Here is a 19,901-nt window from a genome sequence, read left to right as displayed (position 1 = left end):
GGCCCTGGCGCGACACCAAATCAAAAAGCCCCCCCATGTGATTCACGTGCACATAACTGATAAGTATAGGCTCGAAGACCATTTGTTGGTTCTATTTTAACCATTTTGATGGGAATTATTTTGATCAATAACTAAATAATGTAAGTCAGGACCAAAACCCTTAAAACTATAATATATCCAGACAATCAGAAAAATGTATACTATTTATTATAACCCCAAAGAAATTATCTTAATAGTTTGGTATTGCAGAAATATAGGACTGTCTGTCAGTAAGAACCTTAGAATCAATATATTACCTCAGTAGTTACCCAAGATGAGTGAAATACCCTTTAAAATCCTTTAAACGCTTTAGCTAATTCCAGGCAGAGAAACACTTTGAAAAACCCAAATAGTAAATAGACGGAAGCATTGACTACAACAAATATAAAGTATAGGGTCATTTATAAAAATGAGTCTCAATGAAACAGATATTACAAAGATTCAGGATTTACATAGCATTAATCCATAGGTATAAAAGTCTGAAAGGAATCGTGAATAAAATTTCTGAAATTGTCCATGGTTTTTAGGGAGAATATGACGTCATCCAAAATGTTCCCCCTCATTTTAGTGGATTACTCTTGATCTAAATCAATCCGTCCAATTCTAATCAAAGATTAGGTTTTTGACGGCCCATCGGTCGGTCCCGTTAGAATTAATCATACCTCCCGTCACTTTGACTTTGACTTATGACACCCTTCCCCCACAACACAGCCACGGAGCAAGCTTGTCTCGTCAAAACCACATGACTCCCATTGAAAATGAATTGCGAGCTGCTCTGCCTCCCCCTGTTCCCCAAGGACAGCGAGAGAGCACCCTGTCATTTATGTGTGAGCAACGCCTAACCGGACAAATATTATTATGAAAACATGGCCATCATGGAATTGTTTGTAAACAAAGAACAAATAAAATACCTATCAGGAACACAATCAAGAACGACACTTTTTGCGTTTGCGCACCCCAGTGAATGAACGTGCACGCATGCATTCAGTGCACCGCCAGCATGGGTATATTCAGTGCACCCATATATAGAGTTATAAGGCTTCTCCCCGACGCTGGATCTGCTATTTTTGAGTATCCTCCCACAGAGTGGTTAAGAAACTGTTGACCATAAAATAGTGGGGTTCCAGTGTTGCGTTACATTGAAATCGGCAGAAGTAACAGCTGTACCTATTTGAAATAGTCTCGCACACAGAGTTCTCACAATGTTCAGGTGTGCAATTTGATCAAAATATTTGCCTCAACAAAATGTTTTTTTTTTTAAAGTTTTTTTTTTGTGGCTTTTGCCTTTATTTTTTATTTTTTATGGAGGGACAGACAGTAGACTGACAGGAAATGGGGAGAGAGATGGGGGGTGACATGCAGTAAAGGCCGTCGGGATCGGGAGTCGAACCCGACTGGCACGGTGGCACTACTGACTGTGCCACCGTGCCCCCTAACTAACTAAATGTTTTTTGCCGTTGTATGAGTCCTCATGTGCGTGTTTCGATGAGCTGATTGCCTAAAGCATTGGCCACAGACTGTACAAGTAAACGGCTTTTCTCCTGTATGACTCCTCATGTGTGTTCTTAGATGAGGCATTTCACGACAGCCTTTACCACAAACTGTGCAAACAAAGGGCCTTTCCCCTGAATGAATCCTCATGTGTAATTTCAGTGAAGACTTTTGATTAAAGCCTTTACCACAAACTGTGCAAATAAAGGGCTTTTCCCCTGTATGGGTTCTCATGTGTGCACGAGAAGTTTTTTGAGGAAATCTTTTGCCACAAACTGTGCAACTAAAGGGTTTTTCCCCTGTATGAATTCTCATGTGTGTGACCAGATGACCAGTTTCATGAAACCCTTTACTACAAATTATACAGATGAAGGGCCTTTCCCCTGTATGATACCTTATGTGCAATTTTAATTCATGCTTGTGACTACAAGCTTTGTCACAAATGCTACAAATATAAGGCTTTTCCCCTGTATGAGTCTTCATGTGTGATTTTAGATGAGCACTTTGACCAAAGCCTCTGTTGCAAACTTTACAAGTAAAGGGCTTTTCCCCTGTATGAGTCCTCATGTGTATTTGTAGAACCTCCGGTTGAGGAAAATCCTTAAAACATACTGTGCAACTATAGGGCCTTTCTCCTGTATGAATTCTTGTGTGCATCCTCAGGCTTTGCTTCCTTTTAAACATTTTGCCACATTCTTTACAACTAATGCATTTCTTGTCTGAGTGACTGATCATATGTGATTTTAAAGGGCCTATATGAAAATAACTTTTGCTGCAAACTGTACAAGTATAGGTCTTTTTCCCGTTATGAATCCTCATATGTAATTTTAGAACATCCATTCGACAAAAGCTTTTGCCACAATCTTTACACGTAAAGGGCCCTTCTCCTCTATGGATCACGTTGTGCTCCATCAGACTTTGCTTATGATTAAACATTTTCCCACACACTTTACAACTAAAGCCTTTCTTCCCTGTGTGGAGGCGTTTCTTATCACTAGTTGTTTGTGATGTGTCACAGTCCTCTACAATAGCTTGGGTTTTCATGTGTTGAGTTGAGCTGCTGGCTACAGGCTTTGCCTCCCTGTTTTCACCACCATCTTCTTTTATCACTCCTAGTAACTTCAACCCCTCCCCTGGTGTAAGAAGTAGCTCCTCTTGTTCCTCTTTAATCTGTGGAGGCTCCGGTTCCTCCTTGACCAGATTGGGGTTCCTCCTCTGGATATCTAGGAAAAATGTAAAAAGTATTCATTATTTCATTGTCATTCATTCCACGGTGCTCCCTCAGTCTTAAAGCTGTGGTAGTTTCAAGAACTTCAGCTGTACCTTCCCAAGACCTGTGGCCAATTCTACAAATGCCTTTTAAATCAGTAGTTCTCACACGTTCAAAATTGTTTTTAAATGTAAAAAAATAGCAGATGTACAAGCACGGCACAAAGTGATATGCTATGAGCTCATACATCTGTTCCTGTGAGCAGCAGCTTGTACATCTGCTCTTTTTGAACAGGCATTGGCCAAAATGGCTTTAGAATATTCCTTTCTTAACACCACATGGATTTGATCCTTTCAAACTTCATTTCAAATGTATATTATTTTAAATATAAAATATTGTATCCACAGCAGAAGCCTCTTCCTTTCTCTAAAATTATGCGCTGCAGCGCCGGTCGCCGCTGGTGCTGAGAAATATGCTTTCTTGGGAGATTTGCCTTGCTCATTTTAATGAAGCTGAAATTGATTAGATACAAGCCCAGACTTTTCTGGAGAACAGACACGCATTGCTCCACTCCGAGGATACCTGCTCATTGTGCTGTGATAGAAGATGGAATAATTTTACCTCCACATGAAAGAGAAATTCGAATCAAAACAATGTATTTGTCTTTGGTTTAAATATAATTACGGTAGGCTGGGTGGGGAAATGTGACATGGAGGGAGTTTTACAGCGTGAGCGGAAAATCGCTTTTTCGGGATTTGTGCTCATTGTGCTGTGATAGAAGTTGGAATAATCTTTACCTCACAGCAATGCCGTTAATCAGCCCCTAATATCGATGTTCTGTTCAAACACATCAATCTGAGCCCAAAAATATGGCATCGGTCCTTAGAGTATATATGAATAGAGACGGCACCCGGTGGAAACCCTGAGGCGCAATGGACATAGTGGCCTAATTTGGTATTGCAGCCTGGGCCAAACACATGAACGCGCTGGTCCGTTGACTATCATTGCGCACGTTCATGATGACACGTGAACGCGGTTTCAGTACAATGGCCCAATCAATCCCAGAATGCACTCTGTTCCTACAAGGAAGGAGGAGTGAAATCGCCTCATGCGCTTTTGAGCAACTTAATGCAAGTGGATGGGAGGAGAACTCGGGTGACGTCTCTATTCATATATACTCTAAGCATCGGTCGGGCTCTACATTAAACAGTACATACCTATCCTGTACAACTTTACGACAGGTTGCATCCTTGCATCAAGCAGTCCACGCCCCTGGTGCATCTCTCGCTGTTCCTCTGACAATGTTGAATATGTTTTGGAGGCCATCTCTCCTGATGGTGTAGACGTCTCCCTGTGGTGGTCTGTGACAATCAACAGTAGAAATAACTTTTTATTTATAATTCAGCATACCACAGAGATGATCACTGGAGATTAAAATATCACATTTTAATCAAATACAACTTTTTTTTGTTTTGTTTTGTTTAATGGATACACAAGATTTTAAACAAAGGAGAAAAAAAACCTTTCCCCTTTTTCCCTGGACCAAAGGCAGAGTGTGTGCCGATTTGTGTGTGATTTCCGATATACCATTACAAATAAAATTTTGTATTTGATTAGAATCAAATATAATATGGCAGCTATACAATGTAATATTTATAATTAAAACTACAAGACAGTGTAGATAACATGGAGATGTGGCCTCCATTACAAGCACGTACCTGGACTGTCGACGCACTCTTCGGCTGTCATTTTCATGAGCAAGTTCACCTGCTGCCGCTCGGAAAGGGGGTAATACCCGGCCCGGATTCCTGGCATCCCCATAACGAACAGGCCTGCCTGCCAGGTGTTGGTAGGCTCCTTTTTAAAGGCGCTTCTGCTCCGGAACCTTGCTCTTCTGTAACGAGAGAGGGGCGACAACCAGTGTTGCCATGTCCGAAAGTTATTTTTGTTATACTTTGGGCTTCTTTTTATGTAAAGTTGCTTGTAAATATTGTTGGTTGCGAATTTTTGGGGGCTTGTTTGAATGAGTTTGAATGATCCTCTTTCAATCTGCAAAGCCTTTTTTTCATAAAAATGAAACTGTCAAGAAATTCCACTTAGGTGATTATTTTTGTGTTGGAGTTTGTTTTCATTAACAGCCTTCTGCCTCCTGCATTATGTGCAGATTTAAACATGGCCATTCAGTGACTCCGACGAGCGCTTCCACACTCCAATGCTCATAATATGTCTACTTGTGTATTTTTATGAAACAAACGCTTTGCAGATTGAAAGTCTGAGGATCATTCAAGCTTGCCCTACAGCTGCAATGTTGGTGAGTTTAACGTTAAATACAAGCAGATCAGAAATTTCAATTTGATCAATGGGCTGTCAATGGAGGGTATTGCAACTCTAGATTCAACCCAAGATATATTTTAAAAGAATCACACACACGAGTGAGGGGCGCTCTTATCATCGTACATACATCTCATTCCAGCCAATCAGAATTTGCATCCTCACCTTCATCTTCAATGTTTGTGTTACGCAATTAATGTTTGTGTTTGCTTTGCACGAACAGTCAAAATTGTCCATTCATTGTCAATGGCATTTAATGTTTGTAGTCTCTCGAGACAAACTCTTGACTCCGTCAAATTCAAAGGAAAAGAGGGCACTGTTTTTCCTTTATTTTGTAACGATGGGTTCTCAGATTCAGATTGGTATTAGCCAAGTCTAGTTCCAATGTACTGTTAACATTGATGTGATGTATAGTAAGCATGTGAATACATTCATGTTAAATGTAAGTCTTAATGTGTTGTAATGGTGTAACATGTTTTAACAACATGTTTACAACGCAACATGATGCTACTAGCACCAGTGTTTTTTGGCGAATCTAAGCTAGCGAATATAAGACTTCCGGTGGACGATCTCTTCAAAATAAGTACCCTCGAGAGTAAACTGAATCCATTGAAAAACACATCTAAACGATTAAAACACATTTAGACGATGCTCTACAACACACATTGTTTCTTTGTAAAAAATGAAATCAATAATAACTTCAAAAATAAATGGATAAATGCTGGAGTGCGTGGCCTTTACAAAACGGAAGTGAAAAATTCCTTATATTCGCTGATTATACGGAGCTCTGACTAGCATTCTGTATCCACTCACTGGAAGCTCCGTGTTTCAGGTTGTTGTTGTTTTTTTCTCCATGAACAGTGAACATGTGTCAGATAATAAAGTGTTAACTTTTTACCTTCAAGCAACGGATAGTTTGTGTTATTCAATGAAGAGCTCAGAGCTGTTTGAATCCCGGTTATCCCGTCTGGCGTCTGGATGCTTTGTTCCACCATGGATAAAACCTACTGCTTGTTCTTTCTGGCGGGTCATGTTACTACTATGTGTCTCTCACGCATGCGCGTTGGTCAAAGAAAAGTCTGGTCCACAACCCCCCTCTACTCCCCATAGAGCACACCCTCCCCCTACTCCTTTTAATATGGTCCACACACACACTTGCCTTTCGCACCCTGGTGGAGGAGGTTTTGATTGATTGATTGATTGAAATATTTATTAACAATTTGCAGAATTACAGTACATTTCAAGCACAAACTCAATACAAAGACTGTTAACTGTGAGTGTGAGGTGGACTATATTTTACGAGACCACATATTTTACGAGACTTTCATTTTGAAGTCTGGTGGATTGGTACGAAATTGTAGGTCAATCGTTCAATATTTCATAAAAGTATAGATACACTTGTCAGTGTACAGTTTAGAGCCCTGAACATTTTCAGGTATGGAGCCATCACAAACCCGCCCTATGTGATACATTTCATGTACAGTTTCATGAACTGTTCAGGGAATAATGGTCAATTCATTGATGTTAAGTGAGGTGATTTGTGATAGGTATAGTTTTGTCCAAAAATCCTTCACTTTAAAAAAAAATAAAAGTATGAAACTTGGTAGGCCTACACTTGGCACACTGAGTCCGTTTGATTCAAACTGTTCCCGAATACGATTGCCTGGTCCCCGCTGGCCATGATTCACATTGGCCTTGATTCTTCCACACCCGTGTACACTTCATTCAACTGTATTCAATGCTTTCACATTGCAGCGATCCGTATCTGAGTACACTTCAATCGTTCCCGAGACTGCATGCAGTGAGCCGCTCCTGGGAACGGTATACAGCATTCACACTACCACAACATCCGGGACCATACTCATAGTGTGAATCTGCCCAGTTTAGGGCCCTGGACAATTTCAGATATGGAGCCATCGCAAAAACGCTCCTTAGTAGCCATGGCAGCTATATTTTAGGGCATAAGGGCATGTTACAGATAGGAATATATTGGTCTGTTATGTGTCTGTGTTTTGTATGTGCATGCGCCCGTCTTCTCATTGGCTCACTGCTCTTCATCCTGCGGCATCCAACCAGCTCCTCCATCTGACAGCATAAAGCCACCCTGAGAGCTTCATTCATGGCCGCTGTCATTATTCAGTAAACTCTGGCTAAAGTAGAGACAGCGTGCCCACCGTGTAGGGAATAATAGTGCCTCAATCCATTCATTGATTAAACTCTTTTTTTTTTTTAAAGTTCTGTTTATTGAATAGCACTTAATGACATTCAACAGTATAGTCATTGATTAAACTGAAAAAGTTGCTACTTCCTTTTAAAGTGCATATTGTATCGTGATCCAGGCCAAGATAGTATCATATTTAGGTAAGTATTTTCTATATTAGTATATTTTACTGTTATAGCATTTCACCAGGTAGTTACGCAGGTTCCTTCACAATTGCTCAGACTCTTCAACAAAGTTCGGCAAAAACAAACATTATTTATTCTGTACTTATACTTACAATTGTATAGTACAAAACACTGAAGTCCTTAAACCAGAAACCTATAACGCTAACCCTAAACCCTAAGGTAAGTGGGGAACATAGAACCTGGGGAACATAAAACCTGGGGAACATAGGGATGACCTCCCTTCACTGTATTGGAATTAGGTAAAGAATAGAGTAGTCAAACAGTTAGGTTCTTTTATTGCTAATTAAGGTGCAGTTATAGGATTCAGGAGGGTTTTGGTTAGGATAAAGAGGTAGGTGAAGTTTGATTGTTTCATTCCTTGATTCCTACTCAGCCCTGCTCACTAGCCGCACGTTGTAGCACTTATTCTTATTGTCTTCACTAACTTGTATGCCACTAAATCCATACTGGAATAAAACATACATTTTTGGCATTAAACATCTTGCTTTTGTTGCGTCCCATAAACTCCCTAGACCCAGTGGGTCATAACAACAACACATAGGCCTATAGCCCATAGTGTAGTTGTAGTATACTATATACTTTCTTTTACAATATGAAAATATTTGTATCATTACATCACCGCAATGCTGTTGATGTAAATATAATGAAAAATTGTGATCTATCTATAAGTTCACAATGCATCTTGATGTGAGTCGTGACCCGTGTGCTTGCAGATTGGCGGTTTTCACTACAATGCTAATTCCTTTGACTTATTTTTTATACCTGGTATTGTGGGACAGTTATTTTAGCACTTAATAGCACACTTAGTGGATAGCCTTTCAACAGAATAGAACATGATAAACATTGGTAGTGAATGTTGACAACCAGGACATTTTAGAGCTTTGTCAGGATTTGGGACAGACAAATTGGTGATGCCTAACCTTATTAGCCATACCGGTATTTTACTATTTTGAAAAATATTTAAAATAGTTCAACTAGCCAATCTACATTGACGCGTTGAGAGCTTGTAGATCGGCTATTCAAACTATTTAAGAATGTTTTTCAAAATAGTCAAAAATCGCAAAAACGTTTAGAGATAATGGGTAAGGCTGCCAAGATAGTCCATCTGTAGTTCTGTACACTATGTTTCCAAAGTCCTATGTTCCCTGGAAATATGTTACCAAGCTTGCATATGACAAGTTAATTTCTATTGTTTTGTCTGTGTCTTAATTCAAATTCCACATCAATGGAGAGAAAGATTCTCAGAAATTGCCCTCCATTCATTCCAAAAGGGGGAACCTCTAGAGACTTATCTAGTATCTACTGTACCTCCATACAGTGCATCTACCCCCACCCCCCCTCAGGGTGGCATTGGTATTTGGTACCCCCGGAGACTCCTGGGGTACCAAATACCAATGCACTCACAATATTGCATTGGTAATAGTGTGGATGGAGGTTGTGTTGATGTAATTCAACTTTATGTGCATGGAGGTTATTTGTATAGCACATTTCATGACATGTAATGCAGCTCAAAGTGCTTTACAGAGCAATAAAGAAAACAAATCACACCCGTGTGAAGTGAGGGGCGCTAAATATATTAAAGTCTAACTCATGTTGATTAGGTGATGTAATGGTGATGTAAAACAAACAGTGCCAACACAAATATTAAACGCCATTAACAATAAAGAGAGAATATGACGTAATGAGTTACATTATGATGTAAATTTTCCCTTCATTGTCAATGGCGTTTACAAAACAAACATTGAACTAAAGACAAACATTAAACCTGTGTATAGGAGGGGCTAGTGCCCCTCAAAAATCATTATGACGTAAAATAATCTATTTGCTCAGACACGATGACGTAAAATTCTCCCATTCATTGTCAACGGGAATGTTTGTAGAACAAAGTTTGTGGACGAACACCAAAAGCTGGATATACGAGGGGCTAGCGTCCCTCAAAAAAGTAAAGGCATAAAACGACATTAAAACTAGAAAAAGTGCCCTTCTGGGCACAGGTCTCCACCAGTGTGTGTGATGTTTGGCAAAATGTTTAGGAGTAGTGTGTGTGTGTGTGTGTGTGTGTGTGTGTGTGTGTGTGTGTGTGTGTGTGTGTGTGTGTGTGTGTGTGTGTGTGTGTGTGTGTGTGTGTGTGTGTGACGCGTGTTGGCCTGCTGTAGCGCCACCATGAGGCTGATTTGAAAACTGTCAATTGGCATTTCTTCCTCAGCCTAGTGGGAATATGCATGCACAGTTTCACCGCAATCGGACGCTGCGTTTAGTAGTTGTGGCGATTTGTACAAAATGGGCTACTCCTGAAAAGTTTAGAAGCCAATCGTAGCCAATGAGGGTGCATTATGAGAAATCAAACAAACCCGTCTTGATCACATGACTATGGAGAGCATGTGTACTGATTTGCGTGAAATTTGGATAAAATCTGAAGGAGTAATATTAGAAAATGTGTTTTACATATGTCGGCCTCCTGGTGGCGCTATAAAGAGCAGATGTGAAAATTTCCAGGCAAAGGTTTTTCCTTGGCCTCTAGGGAGTTGGCATACAAAGTTATCCACAAATCCGTGCAGTTGGAGGTAAAAACACTTTTCGGCTAGTTATAGCGCCACCATGAGGCTGAGTTGAAAATGTTCACATGGCATTTCTTCCTCCGCCTAGTGGGAATGTGCGTGCGCAATTTCACGGAAATCACACGATGTGTTCATGATTTGCAGCATTTTGTTTGAAACTGAGCACTCCTGCGAACTTTGGAAGCCAATCTTAGCCAATCAGGATGGAGTCTGAGAAATCTGAAAGACACATTTCGTTGAATGGCTCTACAGAGACTGTGTACCAATTTGCGTGATGTTTAGAGAAAATCTGTAGGTGTACTGTCCAAAAACTTGTTTTGCACAAAGCGGCCTCCTGGTGGCGCTATAACAGGCCGTTCTTGAAATTTTGGGGCAGAGGTTCATCGTTGGCATCCAGGGAGTGTGTGTGTGAAATTTGGCATCGACCGGGTTAACGATGCCGGAGATTAGCTGTTCACAGACGGACACACGGACGGACACACGGACACACGGACGGACGGACGGACACACGGACGGACGGACGGAGTGCAAAACATACTCTCTCCCCATGCCTTCGGCTAGCGAAAAAGGCAATGAATAAGGCAATACAGTGAGGACATGAATAACACAACTCAGGGCAATTAGATCTATGATGCACTTCAACAATCATGCCCTGAAAATGTTGAAGTAATAAAGAAATATCCTTTGAAACAAACAACTGTGAAAAATAACAAAATGCTAAATGATAATGCTTTGACCCAATTTCCCTGAAAACCTTGTTTTACAATGAGATGACCTAACGGCACGCACTCTGTGTATTGTGTGATGGGAGGGAAAGGCTGCAGGTGGGGTGGAGTGGGCATTCTTATTCTTAGTGGTCCTTTTTGGGCAAGAAACTGAGAAGTAATTCCCCCACCCCCAGGAAGTACACCGCTTGGGCGATGCCAAAGAGAGGTGCTATGACCAGGGCTCTGCAGTATGCCCCCTTCATGAAGGCTGACGGACCCTCGTTACGCATGATCTTTCTGACGCAGTCTGCCACTCCATTATATGTGTCTTCTGCACTCCCTCGGTGCAGGGACTGCAGTCTTGTCTTTATCACGTCTACAGGGTTGACAGCGACAGCAGCCGTACTCCCGGCAAGACACCCGGCTACAAATGACACGTAACAAGGCGCGGGCCCGTCCGCGCCTCGTTTACCCAGGTGATTTAGATTGGCAAAGAGGGGAAAGTAGATCATGGAAAAAGGAACGTCTCTGAGTAGTGTGGCTCCTAAGCCTTTATATAAACCAGCAATGCCCTTTTCCCTCAGCAGCTCTCGGGTCAGCTGTATGGCGGTGGGAGATCTGGTCTCCACAGTGCCCGCCACCACTGTCTCGGGCATTAGCTTTTTCTGAGCCGCAATTCGTCCGGCATCTTGGAGCTGAATTTTCAACATCTCCATAGGAGTTGTGACAATAACCGGGCATGTACCCGCCCCGCATGCAGCCAGCATTTCCTTGACCAATGTGAGCTTCCCGTCCTTCGTGAGGTGTTGCCTGAAGAAGTCATTTGCAGCCAGCTTGATGGCTTTCTCTGGAGTGACCAGCGCAAGGTTCACCGCCGCTCCTCGGTACATTCCGAAGTATCCCTCCGAACGGATGGTCTTGATAAGGCAGTCGGACATGCTAGTGTAAAGGCGAGATCCATTTTGTTGGTTTTGCAGGCGGGTTTTGGCCAGGTCAATGGGAAACACACAGGTCACTCCAATCAGGCCAGCGATCCCCCCATTGATCAATTTGGCAGGAAGACTGATCTGCTTGTCAGCCATTGGCAGAGGCCAATGGACGTGTCAATCAGTCCGTCGGTTGTTTGGTCGGTCAATCAGTTGCTGCCCCACTCTTTAGGGGTCAGTTACACTGTGGCATGTGTCTCTCTGATGGAATAATGAGATCTAATGGTCTTGTCCTCTCCCTGAACCGATAAGAATGGATATCGTAATACTAAGTAGACTAGAAAGGTGGAATTCCGGGAAATTGCATGTTGTAATGTACAATCGTTAGCGTTTGCGATTGGCCTGTTGTCTCTCGATATTTTAACGGTGGCATAACACTGTGCAGTGAGGTGGACTTCATGGAGTCCGGGGCAGCTGTGATTTCAGGATCAGCGTAGATATCTTTCTCATTAAAGTCAATGATGTGAAATCCTTGCAATGAAGTTGTTCTACTTGGTGCAGCATATGCCATTCCTGGTTGTAAGAACTGTGTCAAGGCCACACCTTTCATACAAGAAAGGTGTGTTGTGGATTGCCATTTATATTAATATTGTGATGTCACTCCTGCCTGATTGGACATTATATTGTCCAATCAGAAAAGGGATATAAAATGGACTTTTAGGGTTACAGAAAAGGTTACAAAAAATCACACTTGTGTGAAGTGAGGGTAGCCCACTATGGCTGCCATGACATCACATGGTGGGGACCATAAGGTGACGTTATCTCTAAAATTAGAGATTTTTCTAAACCGTTTTCTACAATGCTTCTTTCCTTATTCCACCCTGGATTGTTTCTTTCTTCTATGAATTATCCGGTTCTGTTTCAATTTATTGTTTGTTGTGAAGCTTTTCCACACAACAGTTGTATATAGTTTCTTTCCTTTGTCCATCCTGGCTTCTTTCTTGTATGAAACAAAATTATTACAATATGTATTTATATCAGCCAGATGACGTCCTACGTTGTCATTTACTGCCCTAAACAAATATTAAAGTCCATAGACTTGACTGGCAAACAAATTACAACATCATAACTGCCCTAAACAAACTTTAAAGTCCACATAATCGACTGACACGTGACGTCCTTTCTGAAATACATGCATTGGAGGAAATAAAACACAACTCCCCTCTTCTAGGAGTAATTATTACTAGAAGGGGCCATTTGATGTGATTTGATGATGACGAATAAATCAGATTAGCGTGCAGCTGGTGCACCAACTTGGGAGAGTTTAGGGCGGCTATAAATAAACATGGCGGAAGATTCCGGAACATTACTGCAGTCGTTTCTGTCCCCCACACAGAACAGAAGGAGACATGAAGAACTACTACCACGTCTTAGGTGTCCGGAACAACGTGCCACAGGACGACATCAGAAAAGCGTACAGGAAGCTGGCGTTGAAGTGGCACCCAGACAAGAACCCAGACGACGAGGACGCAGAAAGGAAGTTCAAAGAACTCCTGGTGGCGTATGAGGTGCTGTCGGATGATAATATGAGGGACGTTTACGACCGCAAAGAAGGCCTCTCAGGCAGTGACCGTGTTCACAATAGTAAGGATGTTTACGACTGTAATGAAGACATCACAAACAGGGGCGGAAGCCGTTCTCACAAGAGTACCGATGTTCACAACCGTACAGAAGGCCTCGTGAGCAGGGGCGGAAGCCACTTTCACAACAGTAACGATGTTTACGACCGCAAAGGCCTCTCAAGCAGAAGCGGAAGCCATTTTCACAACAACAGACATGCATATGACAGTAATGAAGGCCTCTCCAGCGGAGGCGGAGGCCGCTTTCACGACAGCAAGCACTTTGGCCGCAGGCTCTCATGTAACCGAGACGTTTTAAACAAGTTATTCCTCGGCCTCTCGGAGCGCGAGGTTCGCTTGCTGCAAAGCCTGATGCCCACAACCATAGCCCACTTAAAAAACAGGCTCAGCTGAACACGCTGAGTGCGTGTTGACTGCTCTCATTCTTCTCATTGATGCCGTACTTATTTTATTGCTGAATTGTTTTGTACTGTTCTGTCATATTGTAACTGTCAGGCAGAATCCTTGAATCTCCATGGTTCAACCTTTATGTTTTTTCTTTCGTAAGTGAACGCCTTCATTGGTCGAACAAGAGTGTACCAAAAAGTAGCTACAAGCTCACATTTGCATCCGTCTGTGGCTATGGTTGCAAACATGAACATTCTTGATGGCACATTGGTCATATGGTCTTGAACATTCAGTGGCACATTTCTATGGTCGCAAACCACTTGAACAATCAGAGGCACTTTTCTTCTGCATGCCATGAAATTAATCCCTTACTTTTCCCATATTGTGATTAGTACTATCGGCAGCAACACTGCAGAGCCCCAATATATATTTTTGTGTGTGAATGTTTCTCAAATTGTCTGATAATTTTCTGCTGTAGCGCCCAAACTGTGGAAGGATCTTCCACCAGTGTGTCAAACCTTGCCTGTGTTTAAATCACGTTGGACAACTCGATCACTTGCGCTATTACTTGGCTTTCGATGATACAGACAGACACATTCTCTAGGCCTATGTATTTCCCTCTGTTCATTAGTGCATCTGGTCACAGGCCAACCAGACCTGTAGTAAGGGCATTTTATCAGGTATTTGACAAATCTGGGAACTAAATCGTTACCAAGAAATTTCTTCACCAATGTGTTTCTAAAGGTGTCTAATAACATGTACTAAAAGTTTGAAATTCAACTCCCGTGGGAAATTGAGTTATTAGCATAATATGCATAATATGCCCATAACATCCTATATAAGGCAAAAAAGTCCAAATTTCATCATTCTTTAAGTAGCATGTGACATATGAAACTAGGGTGATTGCATGATTCTGAATCCATTCCAAGCATTAGTTTTGCACAAAAAACACTCCTTGGGCTAAATTAGGCCATATCCAGTTGACCAAAATGTGCTGACCTCATCACGTTTGTGTGGCCGTTTTCCTCTCAAGGAGTTTTTTTTGTGCAAAACTAATGCTTGGAATGGATTCAGAATCATGCAAACACCCTAGTTTCATATGTCACATGTTACTTAAAGAATGATGAAATTTGGACTTTTTTGCCTTATATAGGATGTTATGGGCATATTATGCATATTATGCTAATAACTCAATTTCCCACGGGAGTTGAATTTCAAACTTTTAGTACATGTTATTAGACACCTTTAGAAACACATTGGTGAAGAAATTTCTTGGTAACGATTTAGTTCCCAGATTTGCATAGATTTCTCTTACTACTGTTATTGTCAGTTTATTGTATGTTTCCTAATTTCTGACATCACGTGGGTCTATGGGGTTTTCCATTATGATGTCATCATGCTGGCTGCCATAATAATATGGGACTCAAAACGAACCAGCAATGATGATCCATACCATGATCCATCTATTAACCAACAAGACCAGCTCCTCAAAAAAAATAAAAAAGTTCAATCTCTACCACTTTCTCATGTTCTCGTTAAACCACCCGATACCTTGAACTAAATAGGAATCATCCCATCGAATGGGGTGTAATCATTGTCATCGTCCCCCATTCAATAGGATATATTTACAGTACAGGGCCCAAAAGCCAAAGTGCATAGATAAACAATAAAATGCCATATCCTGTAAGCTGATTGTATGCATAAAACTATCTTGATCTTAGTTAGGCCTACAGCATATTATATGATGAGTACTGAGTTAACAATAAGTAATATGTTCAAGACACATAACTTGTTTTTGACAAGAGGGAAATGTGAAACAAAAAACTACTCCAATGTCCATAATCATTCAAATGAAAATGTAGGTTACCTCCAGCATTGTGCAAGAATAAATTAAAATGTAGGTTACCTCCAGCATTGTCACTCAAAGAGTGAAAATGTTTACATTTAAAAAAAAAAAAGTATGCTATTGCTTGATACGGTACAGTTGTTTAACTGTGAACACGACAAGAAGAAAGTTGTTTAACTGTTCAGCAGATGAGGAAGGGCGAGATCCCGTAGCGACAACTAGTCAGGTTGCGACTAGTAAGAAACTAGTCGCGACCAATAAGCAACTAGTCACGACCTGGTCGTTGGTCGCTTCTACAGGATCTCGCTGTCTCTCCAGCAGATCTTATTCTCATGAAAACAGTTATCTTACAAAACCCTTAAACAAGGCCAGGGTTAAATCCCAATATCTAAACGCTTTTGACTGAATCATGGAGCCAGAAAGCAAGGTATTTGATCATAACATTTCGTAAAGCCTGCTGGAGACTTCACGTTTCCACACATTACAAATGTTATTTCATACACAATATACTGTGTGGTGTTTTAAATTTGCTCTGTGTAAAGGGCAGACAACCTCTTGCTTTTTGACTATCAAGCTGTCTTTAACTATAGTGTTTGGACTTTGTTTTTACAGTTTGTACGTTTCATTGTTTGTTTGTTTCTAATCTGTGGCACAGTATACAACTCACAAAGCTTTTTTTTATTGCTGCTCACCCTTAAGGCATGCTACTACATCAACAGACTCATTGTTTCCAGTGTACAGTATATATTTTTGTATAATAATAGTTATTCTGTGGTGCTAGCAGGATGCTGAAGATCTTAGATAGAGAACTGTCCATGCTTAATAAGTGTGGTTAGCTACGTACAGTGACTCTCCGCCTGCGGCGCTGGCTCCATCGGCAACATGTTTGCCGACGCAGGCCTGGCTGTTAGCCAGAGCTCTCTTCATGAACTCCTCCTGGCAGGCGTTGCCATTCTCCTTCTTGCCTCCCCATGCTTTGAGGGCAGAGGCCTGCAGAGCACGGCCGTAGGAGAAGGTGATGGCCCACGGCCTGTGCAGAGGGCATCTGTTCATAGCGTTCAGGTTGATGGACGCCTCCTCCTCACTCTGGCCACCAGACAGGAAGGTGATGCCCGGGACTGCGGGGGGCACAGTGCGCCGCAGGGCAGTGACGGTCGCCATGGCGATCTCCTTGTTGGTGTACTTGTGTGAGCAGGAGTGTCCGGCGGTGACCATGTTTGGCTTGAGCAGGGTGCCCTCCAGGTAAACATGGTGGTCAGACAGGGCCTTGTACACAGCGGCCAGGACCTTCTCTGTCACATACTGGCATCGCTTCAGGTCGTGGTCACCATCAGGGAGGATCTCGGGCTCAACTATAGGGACAATGCCGTGCATCTGGCAGACACTGGCATAGCGGGCCAGGACGTTGGCATTCTCAACGATGGCCAGTCTAGAGGGGGTGGTGGGGGTGATCCTCAGCACGCAGCGCCACTTGGCAAAATCTGCACCGTCCTTCTTGTACTGGGCGCAACGCTCATACAGGCCATCGAGACCCTGGGTGGTGGTCTCGCCGTTGGTCCCGGCCAGGAGGACGACGCCTTTGTCAACCTTGATTCCGACAGCCATGCCTCTCTTCTTCAGGTATTCGGGGAAGAGCAAGCCGTCGTCGGTCTTCTGGTACATGGTCTCGTGGAAGAGGATGACACCGCCGATGCAGGGCTCTATGCGCTCGTTAGCGGTGAAGAGCAGCTGACGATACAGCCTCCTGTTCTCCTCAGTGTTCTCTGCATTGACGCTCTGGAAGCGCTTGGCCATGCTGCCGGTAGACTCGTCCGCCGCGAGGATCCCCTTGCCGGGAGTGACAATCTTGTGAGCAATGTCCCTGAGATCCTTCTTCTGCTCAGGAGTGAGGAAAGGGTATGCGTGAGGCATCCTGACTCTTCAAGGTTGGGGAGAGCTGGGTAAAGCTGGGAATCTGTGTTGATGCTCTGTGCCTTGACACATCGATGATCGAAGTGGAGGAATCCGGGGCTTCACTTGCCTTTTATGTCTTAGGCTGCGGTGCTTCTGTCATTGCGGTGATGTCATTCATCTCCTTATTTGGAGCCCCTGATAGTCATGCCCAAAGATAGGGCCTATATGATGTCAGGCTTCGGTGTTCCAGCTAGGCCCATATATGGAGCTTCCAGGATGTGGTCTTGGTCTATGATGTATGATGTTTGACTTGGAGCTCCATATATGGAGCCAACTGAATCGTTTGAGTCATACATCATACCAGCACATTCTTCAAATTGGATCAGAGAGCTTGAAATACCACAGAAACCTACTCTATTTCGTCATCGAAGAATTTCAGAACTGAAACATTTCGTCTGCATTATCAGTTGACTACTTTGTGCTTGTGTTAGAACCAACGAGAACCTCTGTTTTAAGTAGTTTTTACACTTCCAGTTTGCCTGCAGAAATTATGATATTCACATACCGAGTCTTCAGCACTCTGCGTCGAGCCTTCTCAGAATCCCACAGTCACATCCTTGTGTCTTTGAAGCATGGACAGGCCTCAGTCAACTATGCCCAGAGCCTAGTTGGAGCACCAGAAACCCGCCTCACAGCCCTGGAGAATGGCTTGAGGATTGCCTCAGAGAAGGCTGGAGACACAGCCACCTGCACAGTTGGACTGTGGATCTGTGCCGGCAGTCGCTACGAGAGTGAGAGGAACAATGGAGTAGGGTTCTTTCTGGAGCACATGGCTTTTAAGGGGACCAAGAATTACCCCCAGTCCACCCTGGAGCAGGAGGTGGAGTCCATGGGTGCTCACTTGAGTGCCTACATCTCCCGGGAGCACACTGCATACTACATGAAGACCCTGGCAAAAGACCTGCCCAAAGCTGTGGAGCTGCTGTCAGAGGTGGTGCAGAGCAGCCTGCTGAGCGAGGCGGACCTCGAGCAGCAGAGGGCCGTGGTCTTGCGGGAGCTAGAGGAGGTGGAAGGCGACCTGCAGGAGGTGTGCCTGGATCTGTTGCATGCCACAGCCTTCCAAGGCACCCCTCTGGGACACAGCGTCCTGGGACCCTCCAGCAATGCCAGGGTTCTTGCACGTCAGGATCTTGTGGAGTATATCGACAGCCACTACAAGGCCCCTCGCATGGTGTTGGCTGCTGCCGGAGATGTGAACCACGAGGAGTTGGTCAGCTCAGCAAAGACTCACTTCAGTGGATTGCCTTTCGAGTATCGGGATGACGCCGCCCCCGTTCTGCCCCCCTGCCGTTTCACGGGCAGCGAGATCCGTGTTCGTGATGATGCGATGCCCCTGGCACACATTGCCATCGCCGTGGAAGGAGCTAGCGCCACCAGCCCAGACATTGTGCCCCTCATGGTGGCAAACTCTATCATTGGCAGTTATGACGTTACATGTCTCGGCGGGGAGCATATGAGCAATCGTTTGGCTCGCCAGGCAGCGAAACACAACCTGTGTCACAGCTTCCAGAGCTTCCACTTATCCTACAGTGACACCGGCCTGCTGGGTATTTACTTTGTGACAGATGGACTGCACATCGACGACATGATGCACTGGTCACAGAATGCATGGATGAACCTTTGCACCACGGTGACAGAGAGTGACGTCGCCAGAGGCAAAAATGCTCTTAAAGCCAGCCTGGTGGGACAGCAAAATGGGACGACGCCGATTTGTGATGATATTGGCAGACACATCTTGAACTATGGCCGGCGCATTCCTCTTGCAGAGTGGGATGCACGCATTGACGCTGTGACACCCAAGATGGTGCGTGACGTCTGCTCTGAATACATCTATGATAAGTGTCCAGCTGTAGCCGCTATCGGCCCCATCGAGCAGCTACCCGACTACAACAGAATGCGCAGTGCTATGTATTGGCTGAGGTTCTAAGTTCTACCTTTGTGGAATGCATGCATTGACGCTGTGACACCCAAGACTAGGGCTGCGCGATTATGGCCTGAATGATTATCACGCTTATTTTCGATCAATATTGAGATCCAGTGTTGTCCCTGAACGTGTTCAATGAACGATTGTTCATGAACACGTTCATATTTTGGGTGAATGTGAACTGAACGTAATGTATTTCTGCTTCATAAACATTATTGTGAACTCGTTTACAGGAGTTAAACTATTAATCTGGTGTCTGTGAGGTCAGATGTAGAGTTGCTGGCTGGTTCCATATCTGCAGATCTCGGTGATCTTCTCCATGTAGGCCAGGCTACAGGCAGTCAACGCGGGTCCTGAGGCAGAGTCAGTCAAGCCAGATGATGCCGGGGGCATGGCCAACATCTTACACGTGGCCAAGGGTGAGCGAGTCAATAGTCATGCTCCGTCAAAGTCTTTGGGAGCTTGACCAACGGACCAGCATGT

The 19,901-nt window shown here is 43.5% G+C and overlaps 3 protein-coding genes and 1 long non-coding RNA gene across 4 annotated transcripts; 1 reads left to right on the top strand and 3 right to left on the bottom strand.

The window, feature by feature from the left end:
- Positions 1 to 424: 424 nt before the first annotated feature.
- LOC306938308 lies at positions 425 to 6,161 on the bottom strand. Its single transcript, XR_013791703.1, has 4 exons — positions 5,970 to 6,161; positions 4,459 to 4,634; positions 3,958 to 4,101; positions 425 to 2,753 (listed from the first exon to the last, which is right to left on the bottom strand). It is a non-coding gene; the product is annotated as an uncharacterized lncRNA (long non-coding RNA).
- A 4,724-nt stretch (positions 6,162 to 10,885) lies between these two features.
- On the bottom strand, positions 10,886 to 11,824 carry LOC306937882 (mitochondrial glutamate carrier 1-like; the record flags this gene model as incomplete). The annotated part of the gene is made up of 1 exon (XM_079521896.1): positions 10,886 to 11,824. One exon carries the CDS (start codon positions 11,822 to 11,824, stop codon positions 10,886 to 10,888), a length of 939 nt encoding a protein of 312 aa, XP_079378022.1.
- A 4,536-nt stretch (positions 11,825 to 16,360) lies between these two features.
- On the bottom strand, positions 16,361 to 17,485 carry LOC306937881 (fructose-bisphosphate aldolase A-like; the record flags this gene model as incomplete). Its single annotated transcript, XM_079521895.1, has 1 exon — positions 16,361 to 17,485. The coding sequence occupies exon 1, from the start codon at positions 17,450 to 17,452 to the stop codon at positions 16,361 to 16,363; it is 1,092 nt and encodes a 363-aa protein (XP_079378021.1). The 5' UTR covers positions 17,453 to 17,485.
- A 499-nt stretch (positions 17,486 to 17,984) lies between these two features.
- LOC306937953 (cytochrome b-c1 complex subunit 1, mitochondrial-like) lies at positions 17,985 to 19,421 on the top strand (the record flags this gene model as incomplete). The annotated part of the gene is made up of 1 exon (XM_079521976.1): positions 17,985 to 19,421. The coding sequence occupies one exon, from the start codon at positions 17,985 to 17,987 to the stop codon at positions 19,419 to 19,421; it is 1,437 nt and encodes a 478-aa protein (XP_079378102.1).
- Positions 19,422 to 19,901: the final 480 nt, after the last annotated feature.

The sequence above is a fragment of the Electrona antarctica genome (assembly GCF_951216825.1).
Source record: "Electrona antarctica genome assembly, chromosome: 15".
Lineage (NCBI taxonomy): Eukaryota > Metazoa > Chordata > Actinopteri > Myctophiformes > Myctophidae > Electrona > Electrona antarctica.
This window is presented reverse-complemented; position numbering and strand designations above follow the sequence as displayed.